Source organism: Rhodotorula toruloides, assembly GCF_000320785.1.
Source record: "Rhodotorula toruloides NP11 unplaced genomic scaffold Scaffold9, whole genome shotgun sequence".
Lineage (NCBI taxonomy): Eukaryota > Fungi > Basidiomycota > Microbotryomycetes > Sporidiobolales > Sporidiobolaceae > Rhodotorula > Rhodotorula toruloides.
This window is the reverse complement of record NW_015622969.1, coordinates 115,093-139,738: the sequence shown is the minus strand read 5'-3', so window position 1 is coordinate 139,738 and position 24,646 is coordinate 115,093. Positions and strand designations below refer to the sequence as shown.

Genomic DNA, 24,646 nt, shown 5'->3' with positions numbered 1-24,646 from the left:
GTATGCTCGCCTACTCGGCAGTCCAGGACGCGCAGAACAGCTCGACGTTCTGTGACTTCATCATCGGCGAGCTCGTGCGCTTCCTGGCGCACACCACTGGCTGTTCCCGGACTTGGCTCACTTCTTCGCTTTCCTCAGATTCCCACCATGCGTCCCTTTTCCGCATCCGAACAGCATCATCGTCATGGGCAAGTGCTCGATTCACAAGACCCAGCTGCTCATCGAGACGGTCGAGGCTTCAGGTGCGCTGAATGCTCGTCTCGCTTTCCTTCCTCCTTCTCCTGCTGAACTCTCCCTTGCCTCGACTTTCCAGACTGCGGGATTGTCTGTCTCCCACCCTACTCGCCCGACTTCGCCTATCGAGGGCGCTTTCGCTCAGAGTCTGTCGTTCCTCTTCCTCCTGCTCAGCCGAAAGTACTGACCTGCTTACTCCTCGCGCAGTAAAAGCTCGTCCCTCCCGCGCCAGGGACTTCTACGAGGGCGCTTCAATCGTCGAGCAGCTCCGTCACTCGGCTGGACAAGTAGACGCTGCTGCAGCACGCGGTCTCTTCCGTGATGGGGGGGGGGGGGCGCAGACGAGCCGGACAGGTCTGACAGATGGTTGAGAACGTGGTATGCATCAGCAACAACACTACGAGCGAGCTGGACATAGTTGGTGTGAAGGGGAGAGCGCGGTCAAGCTTTGCCTCTTGTTCTCGTTAGCACCGCTCACCACCCCGCTACAGACCGCCAGGACGCTCTCCAGCGGCCTACACGCGCCTTAAAAACCACTTTAGCCGGCTCGCTTCACCACCCGCAGCGTCCGAAGACCACCGCTCCCCCCGCTTCTCTCCCCGTCGACACAGCACACCTCGCCCCGTCTCGTCGTCGCCCGCACACACCGCCAGCCCAGCCAAGCCTCCCTTCTGTGAGTCCCAGCACTAGATCTGAGCCGCTGGAGACCATGTCCGAGGCCGCACGAGCTGACATCGCGTCGTTCGTTCCCGTCTTCCTCGCTTCATCACCTGGTCCTCGCATACAGTCGCCACTCCTCCTTCCTTCTCCAAACCCAAACCAGAAAAACCACACACAAAAGCCATGTCTACCGACGCCGCTTCGACCACCCCGGCTGCCTCCGAGGCTCCCGCCACCGCTTCGTCGCCTGCCCCGGCCGCCGACAACACCCCGGCTCCCGCTGCTGCTGCTGCTGCCGCCGACAACAAGGACGAGGCCAAGCCTGCCTCGTCCGAGTCGAACGCTGCTCCCGCCGCGGAAAACCAGGGCTCGTCGTCCTCCAACACGGGCCCGTCGCCCTCGACCTCGCTCTACATTGGCGAGCTCGACCCGACCGTCACCGAGGCCATGCTCTACGAGAGTGCGTCGCGAGTGTGTCCCTGCGAACTGCTGGAGAACGTACTGACGAGGTTGCACGCGCGCAGTCTTCTCGATGATTGGCCCCGTCGCCAGCATCCGTGTCTGCCGCGACGCCGTTACACGTCGCTCGCTCGGCTACGCCTACGTCAACTACCTCAACTCGGCTGACGGCGAGCGTGCCCTCGAGCAGCTCAACTACTCGTCGATCAAGGGCCGCCCGTGCCGCATCATGTGGTCGCAGCGCGACCCTTCGCTCCGCAAGAACGGCGCCGGCAACATCTTTATCAAGAACCTCGACGAGAACATTGACAACAAGGCCCTCCACGACACCTTTGCTGCCTTTGGCAACATCCTCTCGTGCAAGGTCGCCGTCGACGGCCAGGGCAACTCGCTCGGCTACGGCTTCGTCCACTACGACACGCCCGAGGCTGCGCGCGCCGCCATCGAGGGCGTCAACGGCATGCTCTTGAACGACAAGGTCGTCTACGTCGGCATCCACATCCCCAAGCGCGAGCGCCAGGCCAAGATTGACGAGATCCGCGCCCACTTCACCAACCTCTACATCAAGAACGTCCCGCTCGAGGTCGACGAGGCCGAGTTCCGCGGCCTCTTTGAGCCATTCGGCAAGGTCACCTCGGCCGTCATCACCAAGGACGCCGAGGGCAACTCGAAGGGCTTTGGCTTCGTCAACTACGAGAGGCACGAGGACGCCGCCAAGGCCGTCGACGCGCTCCACGACAAGGACTACAAGGGCCAGAACCTCTACGTCGCGCGCGCCCAGCGCAAGAGCGAGCGCGAGGAGGAGCTCAAGAAGTCGTACGAGCAGAAGAAGTACGAGGCCAACCTCAAGTACCAGGGCGTCAACCTCTACGTCAAGAACCTCGACGACGACATCGACGAGGAGAAGCTCCGCGCCGAGTTTGAGCCGTACGGCCAGATCACGTCGTGCAAGATCATGTCGGACGACAAGGGCGCGAACAAGGGCTTCGGCTTTGTCTGCTTCTCGGCTCCCGACGAGGCCACCAAGGCCCTCACCGAGCTCAACGGCAAGATGCTCGGCACCAAGCCGCTCTACGTCGCCCTCGCCCAGCGCAAGGACGTCCGCAAGCAGCAGCTCGAGGCCCAGGTCGCCCAGCGCCAGCAGATCCGCGCCCAGCAGATGCAGGCCGCCGGCATCCCCGGCATCCCCCCTTACATGCCCGGCGCGCCCATGTACTACGGCCCGGCTGGCTACCCTCAGCCCGGCGCGCGTGGCCCGATGGGCTACCCGCAGCCCGGTCCTGGCGGCATGCCCCGCCCGCGCTTCTACGCCCCGCCCAACATGCCCGGCATGCCCCCGATGCCCTACCCGCCCCAGCAGTTCGGCCAGTACCCGCCTCCTCCCCCTGGCGCTGCGGGTCCTCGCGGCGCAGCTGGCGCTCCCCCCGCTGGCCCGGGTGGCCGCCCCGGCCAGCCTCCCGCGATGCCGGCTGGCGTCCCTCCTCCTCGTGGCGGACCCGTCCCGAACGGCGCGCCCATCCCCCCTCGCGGCGCTCCCGTCCCGCCCAACGGCGTCCCCCGCCCGGCGGCGCAGGCTGGCCAGCCCCCTCAGCGCCGCCCGCGCGCTGACGAGCAGAAGGCCCAGGGCGGCTTGACCGCTGCCATGCTCGCCAACGCTGCTCCTCAGGAGCAGAAGCAGATGCTCGGAGAGGCGTGAGTCCCCTCTGCCTCGTTCTCTTCCTCTCTCGTGCTTTTGCTGACGCGCCTGGCCGTCCTCCTACAGCCTCTACCCGCGCATCCACGCTTCGCAGCCCGAGCTTGCCGGCAAGGTCACCGGCATGCTTCTCGTGCGTTGCCTTTCCGCACATTCGTTCGCAGCCGACCAGCCGCTGACTTCTTCGTTCGTGCCTGCCGCTCGCAGGAGATGGACTCGTCCGAGCTCCTCTACCTCCTCGAGAACGACGAGGCCCTCGCCGCCAAGGTCCAGGAGGCTCTCGACGTCCTCGCCGAGTACAACCAGCGCCAGACCGGCGACGAGGCCTCCGGCGAGGAGGCTCCTGCTGCCGCCCCTGCCGCCGAAGCTACCGAGGAGGCTTCGGCCTAAACCTCATCCCCCTTACCCCCCTTGATCTTCCCTTTCCGCTTGGCTGGCGCCTAGGGAAGCTCTCCCGCTTTTCGGTGTGACTGTGTGGCGAGGCGGTCGGTGTGCGTGTTGCGTGCGTGTGGGAGGAGGAATCGGGACCCATCCTTGCCTTCGTTGCAGATCCTCTCCCGCTTCGCCCATTTTGTGTAGGCGGAAGAGAAGCTTCCAGCGTGGTGACAATGCCCAGTTCTCCTTTCTCATCTGTCGTCGCTGTCCTACGAGAGCGATTTGGCTTCGTTTGCTCTTTTCGCAAGTCGAGAGGAGGCGGTGTTCGCTCTTTTCGTCCGTCTGTTCGCTCACGCGGCCGTTCGCTGGCCAAACGACTGCCTGTTGGCTTCCTGGACATAGACTCCATCGGCTAGACCCGACCTCCCACTCCCGCAATCTCCTCGTCTCCCTCTCTTCCCCTCATCTCTCGCAATGCTCCACCGCGCACGCTCCCTCTCCTCGCCCCTCGTCCGCCTAGCCAGCCCGCGCACGACCTCTCTTGCACGACTAGCAAGCCTACGGCATGCTTCGACAGCAGGGAACGAGGACGACGAGGGAGCAGGCCGGCCGCGAGGGAAAGTCCTCCTCGACGAACATGGGATCGAGCGCAGGGCGCTGCCTCCTTTGGGCTTTGACGGCAAGCCTATAAAGCCCTGTACGCATTCTGTCCTCGGCCTGCGGAAGGGTAACAAGCTGACGATTCTGGCTCCGTAGCGTTGTCGTCGAATTGGACGGAGCCGGAGGAAGCGGCGAAGCTGAAGGCGAAAAAGCCGAGGAAGGCTACGACGCCGCTGAAGAAGAAGGCGAAAAGAGTGGACGAAGGCGAGGTGGGCGTCGAGGCGGAGATAGGAGCTGAGGACGCTCTGGCGAAGAGAGGGCGGAAGAAGCAAGGCGCGCAGGAAGACGCAGAAGAGGGGGTCGAGGGGATGAGCCACCATCGGAAAAGGTTGACAGAGCTCGAGAAGCAGATCAAGGGCATCACAGAGCAGTACCCGGATGCTCTCGTCCTGACGCAGGTCGGGTCGTTCTACGAGGTGCGCCGGCTCCTACTCCCCTCCTTCTGTTTGTGCTGACACCGTCGACTGGGGTACCAGGCCTACTGGGAACAAGCGAAGCTCGTCGCCAAACTTCTCGGCATGCGCCTTGCGAGCAAGTCCTTCGGCGAGGCCAAAGCTCCCATGGCTGGCTTCCCGCTCACGCAGATGGTGAAGCACGCTTCGACACTCGTCCAGCAAGGTCACAAGGTCGTCATCGTCGACGAGTTCCAGGATCTGCTGCGACAAAGAAAGGGTCTCATTGACAGGCGGGTCAGCCGGGTCATCACGCCCGGAACCGGCGTCGACGAGGCGTTCGTCAAGATCGAGAGCTCGAACTTTGTCCTCGCGCTCGGCGTCGTCGACGGCTCGAGCGAGGAAGAAACGATCGGCATGGCGTATCGCGATGTTTCGACCGGCGCTTCCTTCACACGGACGTCGACGTTGGCGACGCTGCGCGATAGTATCCTCCTCGTCCAGCCAAAGGAGGTCGTTGTCGACGAGCAGCTCGGCGCAACGGTACTCGGCAAGCAAATCAGCGAACTCCTCGAGGCTGAGCGAATTCGCGAGGGTACAATGATCTCGACGACCTCGACCGACGCCATTCCCTCCTCCTCTCGCAAAACGCCTTCAGCTATGCAGACCGCCGAATCCGTCCTCCTCGCCTACCTCGCAAGAACGCTCGTCGCCAACCCTCCTCCCCGAACGAAGTCGACCTATGTCGACCCCGCCACCGTCATGCAGATGGACGCCGTCACTCTGCAGTCGCTCGAGATCAGGGAGAGCTTGCGGGGCGGTCTTCGCGGTAGCTTGTTAGGAACGGTGAAGCGGACGGTCACGCCTGGCGGAACACGTCTGCTGGCGGACCGACTTTGTGCGTGCGAGTCTCCGGAATGACTAACTCTTACTGACGACCTCGACTCCGCAGGCAACCCTTCCACCGACCTTCCGACGATCTATCAGCGACAAGCTCTCGCTCAAGCCGGCCTGGGCAGTCTCTCCGTCGCACGACCATACATCCGGGGCGTCCTCCGATCTCTCGATGATACGCCTCGCCTGCTTCAGCGATTAGCGATGAAACGCCCGTCCGCCGCGAGCGATCTCTGCGGGCTGAAGCGGACGATGCGTGCGCTCGACACGATCAAGCTCGAGATCTCGCGAGCTCTGCCCAAATCGGCCGTCGACGCTGAGGCGAACGGCTGGACCGTCGCGCAGATCCGGGCGATTCGCGAGCTCGTCGAGAAGTTGGGGCAGTACCCGGTTCTGGCTGGCGAAATCGAGGCTGCGATCGATGAGGAGGCTTTGAACAAGTTGGAGGACGCGCAGGAGCTCAAGGCTGCGGAGCTGGCCGAGCTAGGCGAGACTCACGTTGCGAAGACGGAGGAGAAGAAGAGGAAGGCGCTGAAGAGGGGACAAGTCTGGGGCGACGAGGAGCCCTGGTATGTGCGCCCTGCGTAAGCTTCGATCCTTTTGGCATCCTCGCACCTACGACGAAGCTGATCCGTTGCAGCACAGGTACTCGGCCAAGCTCCAGGAACTCCACGACAAGCTGCAAAGGCTTCGACTCGCGGCGACCGACCTACAATGTGACTTGCAGGAACATTATAACGCGCCACAGCTATGGCTTCGGGATTACAAGAACACGCCGACTGTGCGGGCGGAGGCGAAGGACGGCTGGACCAAGCTGGATGAGGACAAGCGTCTCGTCATTGTCTCGCGAACGAACAGAACGCGCGACTACGTCTCCAGCGTTAGTCTGGTATCCTCGCTGCTCCACACGCACGCTGACCCGTGCTTCGCCGCAGGACTGGTCCAGCCTTTACAAGGAGATCGAAAGTACGCAGAGCAAGATCCGCCGGATTGAAATCGACGCAGCGCAGGTCTTGATCGCACGAGTACGTTCCGCTTCTTTTCCGTCAGTCCTTCGCCTTATGCTGAGTAGAGTTTTCGCTTTCGAACAGGTACTCGAACACTTTGACGACCTGACCGCAACTGGCGACGCTCTCGCAGAGCTCGACGTCGCTCTGGGGTTCGCCGAAGTCGCGGAGGAGCTTGACTGGGTCAAGCCGGAAATGGACGACAGGTACGACGTCTCTTCTCCTCTCTCCGAACGCTAGTATTGACGATCGTTCGCAGCCGGACACTCGAGATCGTCAATGGCCGGCATCCGACCGTCGAGGCCGCTCTTGCCGCGCAGAACCGCGCTTTCCACGCCAATTCGCTGACGATGCGTCATCCAGACGACGCAGCGGAACAGCCGTCGTTCATTCATGTTTTGACAGGCCCGGTAAATTGGCAATCCGCTCTCAGCGTCTTCTCGCTAATCAGGCTCGTCCCGCAGAACATGGCTGGGAAGAGTACCTTCCTGCGACAGACCGCCCTCATCGCCATTCTTGCCCAGAGCGGCTCGTACATCCCCGCCGAGAGCGCGCGCATCGGTGTCTTCGACCGCATCTTCAGCCGAGTCGGCGCTCGAGACGAGCTGGACCGTGATAGGTCGACCTTCATGATCGAGATGGACGAGGCGACGAGTATTCTCGAGATGGCTACACCGCACTCGCTGGTGCGTCCTCTTCATCGTCGCTGGCGCGGGAGCGAGCGCTGATCTTCCCGCCTCCAGGTGCTGCTCGACGAACTCGGCCGCGGAACTTCTCCCATCGACGGCCTCGCTATCGCCTACGCCGCCCTCGAGCATCTCACTCACGTCAATCGATCTCGCACCCTCTTCGCAACGCATTACCACCGCCTAGGCCAGCTTCTCGGTTACGAGGAGGAGAACCCTCGGGGTCAGGGCGAGTGGAACGGAGTCGAGTTCTGGTGCACGGATGTGGAGGAGTCCGAGGTGCGTACTCAGTCATCTCCCCTTCCAAGCCTCCAATTGACGTTCTGCTCGCTCGCAGGAATCGGTCCGCTACCTCCACGCCATCCGTCGAGGTCTCAACAGCGATTCGGCAGGTCTCGTCGTCGCCCGTCTCGCAGGCATGCCGGCACGAGCGATCCTCGAGGCGCGGAAGATTCGGGACATGTTGCTGGTCGACGGGCAGGTGTACTAGGGGAAGCCGAGTGCAAGTCAGCGTGGTCGCACGCCTTCTTCACCGTCAAGACGGCTCTCTCTGCTTGTGATCTCGCTCGTCGAAGCCAGGAGACGTCCACGATTCAGCTAGTCCTCCGGCGCTACAATAAGTTCGGGGAAGACCTTGCCAACCACCAAATCAACAATCGAGAGAAACAGGTGTACGTTTGCTGTGTGACATGCGAGTGGACGGAGGAGGTGGCGAGCAAGGTGGATGCGCGGGTCTGGCGGTTCTGGCGGAAGGCGAGGGAAGAGGAGGGAGGGGAGGAAGGCTGGAGAAACGAGCGAACTGTCAGGTGCATTCGGCAATGCTGTTGAAACGGACTCACGAGATAGTGCACGAGCGAGAGCCTCCTCGCACCGCCGCCGTAATTCGTCTTGCGCCTCCTCGTCCGGGTCGTCTTCCTTCGGCGCGGGCCAGCCGTCGTTCGGGAACATGCCCTTGATCGCTCCTTCCATGGCGGCCTTGACTGTCGAAGCGGCACAGACGTGCTCCGTAACGGATTGGGCGAGGAAAGAGTCTAGTTGGGAGGAGAAAAAGGCGAGCGGAAGGGAGACGAGGTAGACGAGCTGGCTGAGGAAGGCGGAGGACGGGAGGATGGCGAGTAGGAGTGCGCTGAGAGACTGGTGAGGAGGTGGTGAGGAGGAAAGGTTGGACGAAGTCGTACGCGTGGAGCTGGACAGAGCTGAAAAAGTTGAGGCAAGAGAGGCGAGAGAGGCGAGGAGGAGCGGAAGGGAGAGAAGCGCGGTGAGAGCCTTGTCGACGAGTCCAGTACTCGCTGTTCGGTCTTCCGCCGACAACGCCTTCTCCATCACAGCCCGCTCGGCCTCTCGCGCTTCGAGCTGCTTAGCAATCAGCCCGTGGATGAACCAGGGCTGGGCGACGCGGTTGAAGACGGTACCGAAGACGACGGCGACGATAATCTCGCGGACGATGGCCCGCTCCGTGTCTGAGCGATAGTCCTCGGGCGGAAGGAGGAGCTTGAGCAGCCGGTCGACGAGTGCCCGAAGATAGACTCTGTCGACCTCGGGCGTCACACGATGCCGTGCAGTCGTCTCACCTTCGGCTGCCTGTCGTAGGTGGATGGCGATGTGAGGCTGGAGAGAATGGAACATCTCATCGACCGAGAGATTGTGCGCCGTGCCTCCGCCAGCTCGCTCGACTGCCGAATCCCAGTCCCGGTAATGATTCGCCAGGACCTCTGGCAATTCGGCCAGAAGTACGTCGGCCCAGTCGACAGCGGCGAGGCGGACTTCGAGAGCCTGAACGACGTGAATGAGAACCGCCATAACGGCTTGGAGGAAAGCCTTGTCGGGATCGCGCGAGATGGAGCCGTTGTACCAGGGCGTAACGTAAGCTCTCAAGGAGAGGGCGATGAGGTCGAGAATGAGGGGATCTAGGGTCTCGTGCGCGGAAGAATGGAGGATGCGAGGGGTTTCGGCGGGGGAGGATGGTGGAAAGAGGATTCGGCGGTGGAGTGGCTGGGCCGCCGCACGGTCGACTTCCGTCGGTACAGTCGTGCTGACAGGTGGACCGCGCTTCCTTGACGGAACAGTCCGCAGCGCCGCCATGCCGAGGGATTCTGCGCAACCTGTGCGAGAGGACGGCACCGTTAGCCTCTTCGGCGGCGTGTCCTATCTCGAGCTGCGGCCGTACGCACTGTTTGCCTCGGATCCGCCCTACAGGATGTCCAGCAAGCCGCCACAGACGCCCCTCGTTTGTGCACGACCCCGCTCAATCCGTCTCGTCCGCCAGGTGTCGAGAAAGCGTGGGAGATGCGAGAGCCTATAGCATGCAACACGAGCTTCTCAAGCGCGTCAACAACGTCAAAGTGGGCCCACGGAGCGCGAGCGGGTCAGCCGTGGATGCCAAAGAGCCGGACTCCCCACTTCGACCTGTTGAGCCTCGTCTGCTCTCCTTGACACGCTCTTTTGCGCAGATAGACAGCTATGCCGCATCCACAGGTGTCTGCTGTTCTCTTCGACATGGTACGCTTCGTCTCTCTCGCTGAGAATGCCTTCATCGCTTTGACGGCTCGCTCACAATCTCGCTCGTCGCACACGGCTTCGCAGGATGGTCTGATGATCGATTCGGAACGGCTGTACACTGTGGCAACGAACGAAGTGCTAGAGCCGTACGGGAAGAGCTTGACGTGGGAGGTGCGCCTCGATCCCTCCTTCGCGGTCGCATCCACTTGGTCAGCGCAGCTGAACTACCATTGACAACGCAGATCAAAGTCGACTTAATGGGGCGACCGGCGCACGAGTCGGCGGCGCGGCTGATCGCGGCGACGGGCATCCCTCTATCAGTCGACGAGTTGCTTTCGACGATGGACAAGAAGCTGGATCGCCTGTTCCGAACAGTCGAACCTCTTCCGGGCGTCATCAAGCTCGTGCATCACCTCGAGAAGCACAAGGTCCCGATGGCGGTGCATACGGGCGTTTCGTCAGCGTTCCTCCTCCTTGACTGATCCCCTCCTTCCCTCTCCAGATCGCAACCGGCTCAAAGAAGAAGAACTTCTTGATAAAGTCTGCGCACCTCGGCCACCTCTTCGATTGCTTCTCGACCAACATTCTCTGCGGCGACGACCCTATTCTCGAGGGCAAGGGCAAGCCGGATCCGACCATCTTTATCGAGGCGGCGAAGATGCTCGGCATCAAGTGCGTGCTCCCTCTCGTCGTACCGGCTGAGTGAGGCGATCGTGAAGCGCAGACTGACTGTCGAGCGCTCGCAGCACGCCGGAAGAGCGGAAAAAGGTTCTCGTCTTCGAGGACGGCGTCTCGGGGGTGCAGGCCGCGCGAGCAGCAGGCATGGAAGGTGCGCACGCTTCTCTCCTCTGCTCACATGTCATCCGCCACGACCTCTGCAGCGAGGCAGCTGCCACTGGCTCGAAGCCCGAACTGACCCTTCCTCCCTCCCTCCTCATCGCGCAGTCGTCTGGATCCCCGACCCCGAACTGCTCAACACCCTCGGAGACCACAATCTAGACCCTTCGCACCAGCACAGCTCGATGGAGGACTTTGACCCGGGAGCTTGGGGTTTGCCGCCGTATGACGAGTAGAGGAGCGCTGAAACCATGTATCGCGAGCTGCGTTCTCGCATGTATGGTCCGTGGATGAGCGGCGAGTGTGAGAGGAGGAGCCGTGAGAGCAGAGCAGCTGCCGCGAAAGCGAAGACGAGGTAGCGGAGGTAAGCGCTTGGCACTCTCAGCCACGACAACGGCTGCCTCTCAGTACTGGCATGGAGCGAGAGTCTATCATCCTGCATTGCGTGAGATCTACGGATGAACCTGTTGCTGCTGTGGAGAAGCGGGAGAGTCAGCGGACGAACACAAGCGGCTAAGTCCTATCTGCTCTGCCCGCATGCGAACGTGTCCTTCTCCTCCTTCTATTGCGTAAGCTGGCCGTTCTTGTTGAATAACATGTTGTCCTCATGTGTAGACGGCTAAGTCTGTCGGACTTAGCATGGAATGTATTTTATCATCATCCGCGAGGGAGAGATGAAGAACACATCCGTTGCGGGCAGAGCGGGGTGGCGAGAGTGGAGGGTGGCTCACGTTTGATAGCGCAACGGCGGACGTCGGCGGAGGCGGAAGAGGGTGGCGGAGTGAAGTGAGGATGCGGCAGGGGTCGGCGGGGCGAGCCAAAGATGGCGCTTTACCTGCACGAGCGAGAGCGGATTAGTACTGTCACCGACACCGCACGCCTCTAGCGATGGTAGACGAGCATCTCGCGAAGGACGAGTATGGCCTCAGCGTTAATGGACTGTTTGGCTTGTCCGGTTTTGGTCACGTCCATCATGAATCAATCGGATAGGGGCGACACTGGTTGCTCATCTCGCGCCAATGCGTCCTTCGCGGGGGAATCTCGTCGAGGTCGAGAGGAAGGCAAGAACTCACGGGCGAGAGCGGTGGTGATACAGACAACAGTTGATGACTTGGTACTGCTCGGCGGCGACGACGGCACGACTTGAGGAACGACGATAGAAAGCGCGGTCTAAATGCCCGAGAAGCGCACGGCGCGGTACTTGACGTCGGGGTTGAGGATCTCATGCTGGCTCTGGACGAGGCGCAACTCGACCGTGCGTAGTCTCCGGACCCGCTCCTCGGCGCTCTCGCCTTCTCGGGGGACGATGAGGTCCGCGCGACCTTTCGCGAGCGAGAGGGCGTGCTGCCGCGTCTTGGCGAGAATGCCCTGGAGCGAGGCGATGGCCAACTCGACTGTTCGTGCGAGGGGCGAGATCGGGTGATCGGAAAAGGCTGGGTCGGAGGCGGAAGGGAATCGACCGGCGACGAGGGCGGAGAAGACGTCGCCAACGCCTTCGTAATGCTCGGCAAGTTCGGGAAAGGCGATGCCGAAAGACGTCGTCTTGAGGGGTTCACCAGGCGCCGAAAGGAGCGTCGAGCCAGCGCATACGAGCATGCGTGAAGTCGAGGACGAGGTGCTCAAGGCGGGTGCGTCGACGAATCCGAGCTTGACGAGCTCGGACAACGGGAGCGAGACGGCCGAGACGACGATGTTGGGTGTCCGGTACCGCTCGTGGAACGTCCGCAGAGCCAGCTGGAGGGACGTCGCGTCGAGGATCTTGATGTCGGTCAAGAGTTCCGCTTCGAAGTAGTTCGGCGTCGCGCACGTCGCCCGAGGGAGGAGCGCCTTGTATATCGGGATGACCGACTCGGAGACGTAGATGCGGCCATCGTCGCCCATGACGGGGTCGAGGATGTAGACGAGCGAGGGGTTGATGGCCCGTAGCCGGTCGACGGCGCGAACGACGACCTTGAGCGCGTCGGCGCCTGGGACGTAGCCGGTCAAGACGTGCGACTGTCGAAGCAAGCCATTTGCCTGGAGAGCACGTAGAGTCAGCTACCATCGCAAGCGGGAGCGAGGGAAGGGAAAACGCACGTCGAGAGCGCTGAAAACGTCCTCGAGATGCGCGGCGTCAAACTTGGATCCGCCCCATCGTCCGTAACCTGTGCGAGCGATACAGTCAGTTGCCGTTCTTACACACGCGCAGCGAGCTGGAACTGACCCTGTGGGCGGACAGAAAGTTTGCGGGTTTGAGGAAGATTTGCGAGGCGATGAGGGCGCGTTCAAGCGGGTTTGCGGTAGTGGGAGTGCATGGTCGATGTGTGACAGGGTGTGTACGACATCGCGCGAGTGTCCCAGACGCCGCAGGAGGATGAGCGAGGGTGAAAGTGAAGGGAAGGAGCGAGAGAGAGGTCAGCTCGGGAGAAGCGGGGTCGAGCGAACAGATGTCGTCGTCCCAGGGCTCGCGCGCGACTTTGGGGAGCTCGAACGCACCGTGTGGTTGCTGAACGAGACTGTCAGAGCCGCATCGACCTCCCAGCCCAGGAGCTGGAGCGGGAAGGATGCACTCTTGTTACCAACGTAGCCGCAGACGACGTGCGACTGGATGGACAGGATCCGCTTCTCCTGGGTCACGTTCGCCTGAGCCATCGCAGCACCGTGCGACCGTATTCGAGCTGGAGCGAGCGAGTTGTGTAACAGTGTTCGTCGAAGAAGCGAGAGCAGGAAGGGCGATCCACTTCACGTTGACTCGCTCACGAGCGAGCCGACTTTGTGCAGGGCGCCGGAGAAGTCTGCTAGTTCGTACAAGAGAGGTGGCGAAGCGAGCGAAGCAGCGAACCGATAGAAGGGCCGCTATCCAGGCGAACTGCGCAGTCTCCCTGCAGTCCGCATGCTCTGAGTGACCTGGAACAACGATGCAATACTGGATACAACACGATGCTGCGTAACGACCTGAAAGAGGCGCAAGAGTGGGAAGTCGGCGGGATCTGCCGGCGTGAAAGGCGAGCGTCGCGGGACGGAGGGGATGATCTAGTTGTTGAGACGGGTCTGGTAGCCGCACTTGTCGCACGAGTAGAAGACGGTTGCTGTGGGAGAATAGCGTAAGTGAAGATTCGGGAAAGGCGGAGAGAAGCCAGCGGGACGGACCTCCTTCGTCTGCAGGAAGGAATCAACGATCAGCCGGTGACTCTCCCGTGAGACCATGCACAGAGGCGCACCTGCAGACCGCAACTGCATCGTCTTGACCGACATCTGTTTCGCGCCGCACTTCTCACACGTCTCGTCGACCTGTCCTCGCACGAAAGATCAGTTTCTACGCCTCGTCCAACCCTCTTTGACGAGCCACAACGCACGTAGACCTTCTTCTTCTCCACGTCTCCTCGGTTCTTGACCAAACTGGTCTTCAGTTGTCGCAGCGAAGAAGGGAACGCAGCCGGGTTCGACTTGGTCGTGATGACCTTGCCCTCGTACACTGTTTCCGGAGTCGTGATCAGCCTGACACGCCGGTACGAAGCTCGAGAAAGTACGCACCCGTCGCGTCTTCCACCTGCCCGCATGCATCGCACACCAGTTGGTCCTCGTCGCCTGGCAAGTCGAGCAGGGTCGAACACCGCGAGCAGAAGATGAGCGAGCCGAAGTGGTTCTGTGCGGCGGCCATTGCGGTCTAGCAGGGGTCTGCAGGCGTCTAGCGGGATTCGTCAAGCGGGATGGAAGCGTTGTCGAGGAGGAGAGGCGGTGCCGAGCTTGCTCGTTGACCTCGTCCGCTCACTGCTGTACTTGGATGGCTCTGTAAGCTGGGCACGCAGGATTGACAGTCTTCATTTGGCGCAACTACGCCTTCGCTGCTCTCACGCACGTCCTGCCACCGTCTGCTCGACTTGCCGCCATCCTCATCAGTTTCCGGCTCTTCGCCTCGCTCATCGCCTCAGGAGAGGCTGCTTGGGTCAGCAGACGGCTGTTAGGATGCAGAGGGTGCAACACGCGGGCAGCGGGAGGAGCTGGAGGGGAAGAAGGGGTACAACTCGCTCGCTCGACCCCTTATCCTGCTCAAAAGGCTCTCTTTGGCGAGCGCAGGCCGCTGCGATCATATCTTGCAGCTTCCTATCGCAATGTCATTGACCAGTCAATCTCGCACGCACAACTCTAGGCAGTTCCGCTGAGCTCCCTTGACCTGCTGGTCCACTTCGAAGCTTCCGTCCGACTAACTTAGACTCGCGCACGCGTTCCGCGGTTTGAAACGCTGAGGGCGCAGCTGTCGCTAACTTGCAGTTCTTGCTAGGCGAGGACTGCCGGGTCGACCAACTCGCTGGGCCAGGTCGGAAGCCTCGCTAAGCGCGCTTGCGACGGACAGGGCGGCACCTCCTAAGGGGTTCCGCCACTGAGTGACTCCAGCCGAAGCAGAAGCATAGTACTGTACAGGAGCGAGAGAAATGGCGCCTGCTTGCGAAGCGCCGCTTCGGTTCTCCTCCTCCGCCTCGTCAGCCGAATGACTTTCCGATTGTGTACCGACCGCCGAGCGGAATGCACACCCCGCCAGTTCGTCCACATCCGCGCAAAGCAGCTCAGCAAGCCCCGTACCAGCTAGTTCGTGACGTAGCCGGGGCCAGTCGAGCAGGCGAGGAGAGATCGATGAGCGTGCGTGAGGGGAAGTGGTGGAGTGAGCTCGCTCGCTCTGACACGGGCGGGCGTGAGGCTCCTCAGAGAGGCTCAGAACGTCGCGAATCGACGTATGCAGACCTTCAGGCCAGCCCAGGCGACCTGTGTGAATCAACAGGGCGAGGTCGAAGTTGGCGAGCGGAGTCCGGGCTGCAACACTTGCGGCCTCCCCGCGGCCCCGACCTTGGTCTCCTCGCTCACTCCAGCTTGCCCGCCACAACCCAAAGAGTTCGTGTGGATGACCGAACCTTGCTCCCCTCACCACCGCGCCCAAGGGGATCGTTGAGCCCGCCCGAGCAGCAGGAGCCTCTTGTTCTCCGTCTCTTCACTCGACGAGCGCGCTCTGCGACCGCTTGCTATCAGATCAGCGAGCTTCGTCTGAGCGTGGTTGCTACAGCTACTCGACAACAATGCCGGCCTACAAACCGACAACGATCAACGCGTCCCTCTTCCCTGACGGCGACACGGCCGAGGACGAGAGGGTGGAACACGCCCCCGGCGACGCTTCGAAGGCCAACAAGAGGCGATGGGGACTGAAGAAGGCGCCAAAGACCGGCAGGATGATGCGCAATCTCGGCGACGAGGGCGAGGAGCGTCCAGACGAGAAGGCGCCTCCCTCCACCCAACCCTCGACTCGGCGGTCATCCTTGACGGCTGTCAACGCGCAAGTGCGCTCACGTTTGACGTTTCCTCGACGAAACAGCCTGCTCACGTAATGCTCGTTCTGCAGGACACGCTCGACTCGGAGAAGGCTGAGAAGGGTCAAGGCAGCGAGAGGCCAAAGGCGGAAGGACTCGACGGCTACGACAAGAACAAGATTGTGCTCGTTCAGTTCGAGGAGGGAGACCCCGAGAACCCGCTCAACTGGTCTCGCGCGCGGAAATGGGTCATCGTGCGTTCCGCCCTCCTCGCTTCTCGTCTCGTCTCTCCGCTCTGACGCTCTGCCGCCCTTGAAAGACCATCCTCCTCGATGCCATGACCGTCATGATCGGTCTTTCGACCACCGCCTACTCGTCTGGCATCGGCTCGATGACTGAAGAGTTTGGCGTCGCGAACGTCGTCGGCCAGATCGGCATGACCACCTTCAACGCGACCTGCGCCATAGCGCCCTTGTTCCTTGCACCGCTTTGCGAGCTTGTCGGCCGTCGCGAGGTGCGTCTCCCAACCCACTTCCGACGCTTGTCTTCGACGCTCATAGCCCCCCTTTCGCAGATCTACCTCGGCGCGTACCTCTGCTTCACCCTCATCTTCATTCTCCTCGCTCTCTCGCCCAACATCACCGGCATCCTCATCGGACGTGCCTTGTCTGGCCTCTTTGGCTGCGTCGGTACCATCCTTGTCGGCGGGACTCTCGCAGACATCTGTACGTGGGCCGTCTTACCTCGGACTTACATAGGTGTCTGCGAAAGAGACGATTCTGACAACTCGCCAACCTGCAGGGAACACCCGCGACCGCGGTCTTCCCATGTCGACCTTCACCTTCAGCGCCATTTTCGGTACGGTCGCTGCGCCCATCTACTGCGGCTACATCGACCAGGCTATTGGCTGGCGGTGGATTGAGTGGATCCACATGATGTGCGTGCGGCTCTCCTTGCTTGCCACAAATAAGGCTAACCTGGCGCCCTTCATCCAGCGCCTCCGGCGTGCTCCTCGTTCTCGAGATCTTCCTGCTCAAGGAGACTCGCGGCGCCAAGATCCTCGCTCAGCGGGCGAAGAAGCTGCGCAAGGAGACCGGTCGCAACAACATTCGCGCGCCTATCGAGCTTGAGAACGAGTCGGTCAAGGACCTGCTCAAGACTTCCTGCACCAAGTCCTTCATCCTTCTCGTCCGCGAGCCGACTATTCTCGCCTTCGGTCTCTGGATCGCGTACGCCTGGTTCCTCACCTTCCTCTTCCTCTCGGCCATCCCGCTCGCCTTCCAGCACACCTCTCGCGCCTGGCCCGAAGGAAACAGCGGATTGCCTTACATCGCCCTCGTCATCGGCTGCTTTATTGGATTCGGCACGTCCAGGTGGACCGACTCGATCTACGACCGCAAGCGCGCGGACAACAACGGCGTTCCCGTCCCCGAGTACAGGCTCTGGGGAGCCATGTACTTTGCATGGCTCATGCCCGCCGGATTGTTCATCTTCTCCTTCACCCAGTACGGCTTCGTGCACTGGATGGGCCCGATGGTTGCGCTTGTCCTCATCCTCGTACGTTCGCCGCGCACCTGGGAAGGTCAACTCAGAAACTGATCCTGCTTCTCTTGCGCACCTATAGGTCGGAATGTACGTCCACTCTTTCCGATTGCTCGAAACGCGCAGACCGCGGGCGTCGAGGCAGCTGTACTGACGCCCCTCCCAACTCTCCCCGTCCTCCCGCAGTTATCACATCTTCAACGCCACAGTTCGTGTCCCTTCCTCTTCGTAAACCGTGGAAACTCTGGCTGACGTCCCCTCAGTACAACTACACGTCCGACTATACCCCCGAGAACGCATCGAGCGCCATCGCCGGTCAAGGTCTCTTGCGTAACCTTGCTGGCGCAGCTTCTGTAAGTTCCCGCGTCATCTGCTGGGCGTACCAAGACTGACGATTCGTCCTTCGCGCGACGACAGCCCCTCTTCGCGAACCAAATGTTCAGGGTTCGTTTCCTCCCTCGCTTCCTCTCCGCCTCTCACCCTTTCGCCCTCCCCTTGCCCTCTCCCTAACCCTGTAAGACCTTCCATCTGACGTTCCCTCTCACGCCGACAGGGCATGGGCTACCAATACGCCGGCCTGCTCCTCTCGCTCGTCGCCTCGCTCGCCATCCCCCTCCCCTACCTCCTCTTCCGCTTCGGCGAGCGCATCCGCGCCAAATCCAAGTTTGCCAGCTCGAACGAGGCGTTGGAGAAGGAACGCACGACGGACGAGAATGTGGACGAGAGACCGAGGATCGCGAGGGAGGCGACTTATTCTGGGTCGTTCGTTTGAGCGGGAAGCGGGAGGCCTTCTTACTAGACGTCGAGACGTGCTTTAGACTGTTCATAGATTAGACTCGTCACAGATGGAGCAGCATTCTTAGCATCCTCCTAGACCCGTTCCCTTCGCACACCTTTATTCCCGTTTCTCGCAATCCGCATTCGTCCCCAAGTACCCCTGCAAATAGCGTTTCCTCCCACTCATCATCATCTCTCCGCTCTCGACTATCGCGAGAGTCCTCCTGCGATTCCACCCCCCTAGCTACCCAACAAACTCGACCAAATCCCTCCTCTCCCTCCTCAGCGCACGACTCGCGTCTCCCCAGCACCCAACAACCCCATCCAAACTCCCTCCGCTCTCCTCACTCTCGATGTTCTGACCAAACGCATCGGAGTTGTTGTGGATCACCAATGTTGCTCCTTGGAGGGAGGGGGGAGGGGCGTAGGTTTGTGAGGGCGGGGGAAAGAGGGATGAGAGGTGGAGGGAGAGCACGTGTGAGGGGAGGCAGAGCGAGAGGAGCGGGAAGAGGGAGGAGAGCGAGGGCGAGTGAGTTGAGAGTGCGAAGGCGCGCATCTTCTCCAACTTCAGGGCGCCTGGTTCGCGCGACGCAAGCTGGATCTCCCTCAGCGCGCAGAAGACCAGCAAGACGCTTATCTCTGCCGGCAGGCGACGCGCAAAGATCGAGGGAGGCTGGTAGGTGTAGATGTACCCTCGAGGGCTGGTGAGCGCCTCGAGTGCTGAGAGCTCGTTTGTGAGGGACGCGATGTGGGTTGCGAAGAGGAGAGGGAGGGATAGGATGGAGGAAGAGGGTGGGGAGAGGCGGATGGAGCGGGAGGACAGGAATTGGGTCGGCGTTTCGTGTGCGGAGGAGAGCGGTGTCTGTAGGTGTGCGACTAGGCGGGTCACGGTCTCGCCGACTGTCCATGGCTGGTGCGCAAGCTCGTGTCGTGAAGGCAGTCGTCGCTCGGGCAAGAGGTGGTAAACAGCATGCTGTCGCAGCGTCTCGTCGTACCCTTCCCGAAATGCATTGTCGTTCTTCTCCCCAACAGACGGGACCACGAATCGCGCCCCACCCTGTCGCAGTCGCAAGTCTCGTCCGACCAGCTCGTCGTCGCCAAGCGCGAAGAAGGCCTCTGCAACTTGCGAGTCCTCAAAGTCGTTATGAAGCGCAGTTGACACAACCACCTTCCTCGCGAGCCTCTTCTTCCTCGCGCTCGTGCCCAGCTCGACAGCCGTATGCCCTCCCTTCCACGCATAGTCGCCGCACTGCGTCGCGGCTACGAGCGCCGTGACGAACGAGTGCATCGCAGCTTCGGCATTCGTGATGGCCGTGCCGGGAAGGTACTTGGTCGTGATTGCCGAGTCTCGTTTGTTGCGCATCAAGTGTTGGACGAGCGAGTCTGGGACGAAGGGCGAGCGGGAGATGACTGGAGGAGGGGTTGAGGAAGTCGAGTGAGGGGAGAGGAAGTGCGTTCGTGGGAGGGAGGAGACGGGTACGTCGGTCTCGATGAGCGTGTCAGAGTCGCACGCGAGCGAGGCAAAGTGCGATGGGAATGAGCGCAGGCGAGCGAGAGGATTGACGGGGAGAGTCATGGCGGGCAGCGGGCGCAGCGGCGAAGGCGAGCATTCAGTTCTTCGACCAGCGAGTACAAATCGAGTCTCAGGAAGCAGCACGAGGCGAGACGGAGCGCAGAGAACAAGGGGAAGAGGGAGACGAGCCGAGTTTGTAATGAGTTTGTAATGAGCAATGCAACTCGAATACAAATTGGGCACGCGCCTTGGTCGCGCCGCGCGCCTCTCTGTCTGATCGAGTCGCTGTGTGCTCGTGCTCGTGCTCCGCTCGCCTGTGACTGCTGCGACTTTACTGCCTGCACTCTTAGACTACTCGAACCGGTGCGTACGACCTACCCACCCTTCCAACCGCCGAGCGAGCCCACGTTCGCCTCGAGAACGAGCGAGTGCTCGACCCCTCTCGCTGCGCAGACACCACCTCGCCAGGCGTGCTGACACTCGTTGGCTGTCCCACAGACCCGACTCGACGCTCGCACGCGTACAGACACGCGCAGGACACACGAGGCAGTGGTTTGCACGCCCCTCCGTTGAGCGCACGGCGCTCCTCCACATCTACCTTCGCTCCTTCTCGTCGCTCGTTCCCACTCTATAAACGCCAGCACGATGTCATACCCTTCTCGAAACCCCAACGCGCCACACTACCCGCGCGGGCAGACGTACGAGTCCGACCCCGCCGCTTTCCACTCGACCTCGTACCCTTCTACCGGCGCCGCTGCGAACCCTGCGTATTCTTCCGACCCGACCGCTCGCTACGGTCTACCACCCGGCGCAGGAGCAGGAGGAGGAGGAGGCGGGATGAACCGCCGGCAGACGGTGCGAGGAGCGCAGCGCGGAACAGTCCGAGAAGCAGGCGCCAATCCTCGACTCTCGGTGGCTCCCGGCCCTCAACGCGGTCTCACACGCGGCAAGACCCTCACTCGACCGGACCGCTTCGTCGCGCCCGCACCTTTGATCGCCCCAGCGGGTCTGGGCAAAGCCGCGAAACAGGGCGGGAACGTCCAGACCAAGTTGGTGGATGGCGTCCCGACTCTCGTCGCGAGCGAACCGTGGTGGAGTCCATGGTCGCTCTTTGTCGAAGTCGTCACCTTCTGGGCGCCCCGGCCGCTCTTGAGGAGTTTCGGAATGACGGACCCGGTCAAGCAGAGGGCGTGGAAGGAAAAGGTCGCGCTGTGCGAGATCGCGGCGTTCTTGATGGGCATCATTGGGTTCATCACGATCGGGCTGAACAGGACCCTGTGTCCGACGTCTGGCCCGAGGTCAGCCAGCATGTTCCAGCGGCTAGGATCCGTTCCAGGTGCGTCTCGAGTTTCGCGAGTCTGGCTTCGTGCCGCATGATGTCCACGCAGGACTGACTCTTGGACCTTCGTCGATGTTCAGGCTACGTCGGCGTCCAGGGCTGGAACATGCAGGTTAGCAGCAAGTCGCCTTCATCCCTCCTCGGCCCGGCCAACGACTTCGGCGGGACGGACGTGACGAGTCTCTTCGATCGCTCGTCCGACAAGTTCCCCAACTGCAACGGCCTCAACGCGGCGTACGCCACCGTCAACCTCTGCACCTCGACGAGCGACGGGAACGCCTCCTCCTGCGCGCTCAAGGACCCGACGCCGACGTATCTCTCTTCGCTCGGCTTGACGAACACGACGAAACAAGTCGGGTACGACTGGGCGCAGCTGCAGAACTTGACCAACTACCTCGTCATCGACGGGAACGTCCTCAACCTCACGCCGTACATGAACGCGCATCCGAACCCCCTTCCGAACGACCTCGTCGACGAAGCGCTACGCGTCAGTCTCGCCAAGGCGACGAGCGGGAGCAAAGACGCGACGCGGATCTTCTACACCTCGGACGAACTCAAGCGCTCGGTCAAGTGCCTCGCGTCGAGGTACTACGCCGGCCACATCGACAAGATCACCCCCGGCTGCTTCGTCTCCAACTTGTTCCTCTACGTCTCGCTCATCCTCATCATGGGCATCGTTCTCGCGCGGTTCTTCATGGCACTCGTCTTCTCGTGGTACCTCGCCGATCGGATGGTCCGCAAACCGCGCAACCTCAAGCGCAGCGTCGTTTCGCCTGCCGTATTGCCGGAGGGCGCGAACATCGACGTGACGAACACGACGGGACAGGCGCCGTGGGTCGAGTCGCATGTCAAGCGTCAGCAGACGATGCGGCTCAAGAAGGGTGGCGGAAGGCGCGGAGGCGCGAGCGAGAAGGCTCTCCCGCTTTCGCCGAGCGAGAAGCCTCGAGGAGGTGCGCCGGAGGGGCGGAACGGAGGAACGGATGTCGCCCTTCCCGTTGGACAGGACGGCATGATCAGCATGGCTTCTATCGGCGCCGAGCTCTTCTGCGTCTGCCTCGTCACCTGCTACTCGGAGGGCTACGACGGTATCAAGACGACTCTCGACTCGATCGCCGCGACCAACTATTCCGACGCGCGCAAGTTGCTCTTCGTCGTTTGCGACGGAATGATCACCGGTTCGGGGGAGAAGATGTCGACGCCGGATATTGTTGTCTCGATGATTGAGCGCGATGCGAGGTTTGGGGACCCTCAGCCGATGAGCTATGTCGCGATCGCGGACGGTGCCAAGGCGCACAACCAGGCTATGGTCTACGCCGGTCACTACAGTGTGTCCCGTCGCTCACTTCGCCTCTCCCCCACGCATGGTGACTAAGCTTTAGCGCACGCAGCCCAAGTCGCAGGCCACCGCACGCCCATCATCGTCGTCGTCAAATGCGGCACGCCCGCCGAAGCCTCCGAAGCCAAGCCGGGCAACCGCGGCAAACGAGACTCGCAGATGGTCTTGATGAACTTCTTCGGTCGCGTCACGTACAACGATCGGATGAGCCCGCTCGATTACGACTTGTTCCGAAAGACGCAGAGCTTGATGGGCGTCACGCCGGATTTCTTCGAGGTCTGCTTGATGGTGCGTGCAACAGAACGCGCCTCGACGTCGGTAGTCTGGACTACAGAGGCTGACTCGAAGATGTACTTGTTGATACGCAGGTCGACGCCGACACGATGTGCTACCCCGAGTCGCTCGGCTACCTCGTCCGCGTCATGCAGAACGACAACATGGTCATGGGCGTCTGCGGCGAGACTCGCATCGCCAACAAGCGCCAGTCGTGGGTCACCATGATCCAGGTCTTCGAGTGCGTCTACCGTCTCATCCCCTTCCCCCCGAATTCCGCCGCTCACGCTGCACCCGCACAGATACTTCATCTCGCACCACCTCGCCAAAGCGTTCGAGTCGGTCTTCGGCGGTGTGACGTGCTTGCCCGGCTGTTTCTCGATGTACCGCATCAAGGCGCGCAAGCAGGACGACGGCGACTGGTTCCCCGTCCTGGTCTCGCCGACCATCACATCTGAGTACTCGCAGAGCGTTGTCACGACCCTCCACCAGAAGAACCTCCTCCTCCTCGGCGAGGACCGCTTCCTCACGACCATCCTCCTCCGCACGTTCCCGAACCGCAAGATGATGTTCTGCCCGAAGGCGCGCTGCCGCACCGTCGTCCCCGACACGTTCAAGGTTCTCCTCTCTCAGCGTCGACGGTGGATCAACTCGACGATCCACAACCTCATGGAGCTCGTCCTCGTCCGGAACCTGTGCGGCACGTTCTGCTTCTCAATGCAGTTCATTACGTTCATCGACCTCATCGGCACCGTCGTCCTGCCCATCGCCATCTGCCTCACCTACACACTCATCATCTCGTCCATCATCAACCCTCCCAACTCGTTCGGCGACGCCATCCCGCTCGTCCTCCTCGTCGGCGTCCTCGGTCTTCCCGGAATCCTCATCCTCATCTCGACGATGAAAGTCGTCTACGTCGGATGGATGCTCATCTACCTCCTCGCCCTCCCGATCTGGAACTGCGTCCTCCCCCTCTACGCCTTCTCAAAGTTCGACGACTTTTCCTGGGGCGAGACGCGCAAGGTTGCTGGCGAGACCAAGGGCGGCGATGATCATGGCGCAACGGGAGGCGTCTCTGCGGCGTCGTCAGTCCCACTTCGTCGATGGGAAGATTGGGAAAAGTCCCGGCTGCGCAAGATCCGGCGCGAGGAGAAGCGGCGACGCGAGTTTGAGCGGCAGTTCGGCACGCGTGCGGTGCATCCGCATCACAGTATCAGCACGTTTGCCGAGAGCGAGACGGCGTCATCGTTTGGCGGGCCGGACGAGGATCGGTGGGGTCAGCAGATTGGAGCGTACAACGAGGACGCGACGAGCCTCGAGAACGTCCCGCCGCCGGTTGGGCTGTACTCGCTCGACGAGGTCGAGGACGACGACGACCAGACCCTCAACCAGCACGACCTGGTCAACGTCCTCGAGGTCGGATGGGACGATGCGTCGCCCGTTGGCTCACCCTTGCCTGGCGCGACGTACCCTCATCACGGCAACGGGTCGGGCTACTCAACGCCGTCCGAGCAGACGCACCTCCAGCCTCGGCAGCAGGTGTACAGGCAGCCGCAGCACTACCAAGCGCCGACTCGAGGCTGGACCTTGACCGACACGCCTCTCTCCGCGCCGCCGATGACCAAGACGGCCTCTTCCGCTTCGAACCTCCCTCTCAACGCATCGAGCTCGTCACTCGCCTCGTCGGGCCGGTCAAGTCCGCGCGCCGACGACCCCTTCGCAGACGCCAACTCGCCCGGCGGCGTCCAGCCTCCTCCACTCATCTCGCCCCTCTCGTTCACGCACGACCCGTCGTACACCTCGCTGGCGTCGTCGACTGCGACGGGCTTCAACACCTCGGTTTCGTCGGAACAGCAGCACGCACGGAGACGGAGTTTGACCAACTCGCCGCAGGCGACGAGGGGTGATCCGTTGATGGGCTCGGGCGCTGGGACGCCGAGTCCTACGAAGGACGGAAGGGGGTTTGACTGGCCTGCGGACCCGCGGAACGGAGGTGGATCGTCAGGAAGGAGGTTGGTCTGATTCGGCGATCTCAAGGAGCTGGGTCCCTCCTCGCTCACACCCTAGACAGAAACTCTTGCTCGCTCTCTTGGTCCAGCATCATGGCATCACTCGCTCGTTCTTCCTGCCTCGCATTTTGTGCTGTATTCGTTCCGTACCCTCACCCGCCCCGATACTTACGCTCGCATACTGC

General features: G+C 61.7%; 10 protein-coding genes across 10 annotated transcripts; 6 read left to right on the top strand and 4 right to left on the bottom strand.

Annotated features, from left to right (window-relative positions):
* Positions 1 to 2: 2 nt before the first annotated feature.
* RHTO_07989 (uncharacterized protein) lies at positions 3 to 421 on the top strand (the record flags this gene model as incomplete). The annotated part of the gene is made up of 3 exons (XM_016421643.1): positions 3 to 66; positions 139 to 242; positions 314 to 421. 3 exons carry the CDS (start codon positions 3 to 5, stop codon positions 419 to 421), a joined length of 276 nt encoding a protein of 91 aa, XP_016273755.1.
* Positions 422 to 1,077: 656 nt separating this feature from the next.
* Positions 1,078 to 3,436, top strand: RHTO_07988 (polyadenylate-binding protein; the record flags this gene model as incomplete). The annotated part of the gene is made up of 4 exons (XM_016421642.1): positions 1,078 to 1,354; positions 1,419 to 3,045; positions 3,116 to 3,179; positions 3,254 to 3,436. 4 exons carry the CDS (start codon positions 1,078 to 1,080, stop codon positions 3,434 to 3,436), a joined length of 2,151 nt encoding a protein of 716 aa, XP_016273754.1.
* A 459-nt stretch (positions 3,437 to 3,895) lies between these two features.
* RHTO_07987 (DNA mismatch repair protein MutS) lies at positions 3,896 to 7,550 on the top strand (the record flags this gene model as incomplete). Its single annotated transcript, XM_016421641.1, has 11 exons — positions 3,896 to 4,118; positions 4,178 to 4,497; positions 4,558 to 5,371; positions 5,426 to 5,951; positions 6,013 to 6,247; positions 6,303 to 6,392; positions 6,459 to 6,580; positions 6,634 to 6,784; positions 6,839 to 7,060; positions 7,118 to 7,339; positions 7,398 to 7,550. 11 exons carry the CDS (start codon positions 3,896 to 3,898, stop codon positions 7,548 to 7,550), a joined length of 3,078 nt encoding a protein of 1,025 aa, XP_016273753.1.
* A 107-nt stretch (positions 7,551 to 7,657) lies between these two features.
* Positions 7,658 to 9,142, bottom strand: RHTO_07986 (Phox-associated domain protein; the record flags this gene model as incomplete). Its single annotated transcript, XM_016421640.1, has 2 exons — positions 7,658 to 7,842; positions 7,900 to 9,142. The coding sequence occupies 2 exons, from the start codon at positions 9,140 to 9,142 to the stop codon at positions 7,658 to 7,660; spliced, it is 1,428 nt and encodes a 475-aa protein (XP_016273752.1).
* Positions 9,143 to 9,520: 378 nt separating this feature from the next.
* Positions 9,521 to 10,632, top strand: RHTO_07985 (Haloacid dehalogenase-like hydrolase domain containing protein; the record flags this gene model as incomplete). Its single annotated transcript, XM_016421639.1, has 6 exons — positions 9,521 to 9,559; positions 9,644 to 9,730; positions 9,802 to 9,999; positions 10,062 to 10,231; positions 10,306 to 10,388; positions 10,505 to 10,632. The coding sequence occupies 6 exons, from the start codon at positions 9,521 to 9,523 to the stop codon at positions 10,630 to 10,632; spliced, it is 705 nt and encodes a 234-aa protein (XP_016273751.1).
* A 934-nt stretch (positions 10,633 to 11,566) lies between these two features.
* Positions 11,567 to 13,027, bottom strand: RHTO_07984 (pyridoxine kinase; the record flags this gene model as incomplete). The annotated part of the gene is made up of 4 exons (XM_016421638.1): positions 11,567 to 12,412; positions 12,473 to 12,540; position 12,600; positions 12,872 to 13,027. 4 exons carry the CDS (start codon positions 13,025 to 13,027, stop codon positions 11,567 to 11,569), a joined length of 1,071 nt encoding a protein of 356 aa, XP_016273750.1.
* A 381-nt stretch (positions 13,028 to 13,408) lies between these two features.
* Positions 13,409 to 14,036, bottom strand: RHTO_07983 (DNA-directed RNA polymerase I subunit RPA12; the record flags this gene model as incomplete). Its single annotated transcript, XM_016421637.1, has 5 exons — positions 13,409 to 13,464; positions 13,526 to 13,534; positions 13,597 to 13,666; positions 13,732 to 13,850; positions 13,910 to 14,036. 5 exons carry the CDS (start codon positions 14,034 to 14,036, stop codon positions 13,409 to 13,411), a joined length of 381 nt encoding a protein of 126 aa, XP_016273749.1.
* Positions 14,037 to 15,444: 1,408 nt separating this feature from the next.
* Positions 15,445 to 17,986, top strand: RHTO_07982 (fructose facilitator; the record flags this gene model as incomplete). Its single annotated transcript, XM_016421636.1, has 11 exons — positions 15,445 to 15,702; positions 15,765 to 15,926; positions 15,992 to 16,186; positions 16,247 to 16,397; positions 16,474 to 16,609; positions 16,668 to 17,229; positions 17,297 to 17,304; positions 17,401 to 17,422; positions 17,478 to 17,567; positions 17,632 to 17,658; positions 17,768 to 17,986. 11 exons carry the CDS (start codon positions 15,445 to 15,447, stop codon positions 17,984 to 17,986), a joined length of 1,830 nt encoding a protein of 609 aa, XP_016273748.1.
* A 249-nt stretch (positions 17,987 to 18,235) lies between these two features.
* RHTO_07981 (uncharacterized protein) lies at positions 18,236 to 19,567 on the bottom strand (the record flags this gene model as incomplete). The annotated part of the gene is made up of 1 exon (XM_016421635.1): positions 18,236 to 19,567. One exon carries the CDS (start codon positions 19,565 to 19,567, stop codon positions 18,236 to 18,238), a length of 1,332 nt encoding a protein of 443 aa, XP_016273747.1.
* A 582-nt stretch (positions 19,568 to 20,149) lies between these two features.
* RHTO_07980 (chitin synthase, glycosyltransferase family 2 protein) lies at positions 20,150 to 24,474 on the top strand (the record flags this gene model as incomplete). The annotated part of the gene is made up of 5 exons (XM_016421634.1): positions 20,150 to 20,840; positions 20,924 to 22,168; positions 22,232 to 22,467; positions 22,548 to 22,693; positions 22,755 to 24,474. 5 exons carry the CDS (start codon positions 20,150 to 20,152, stop codon positions 24,472 to 24,474), a joined length of 4,038 nt encoding a protein of 1,345 aa, XP_016273746.1.
* Between the last annotated feature and the right edge of the window lie 172 nt (positions 24,475 to 24,646).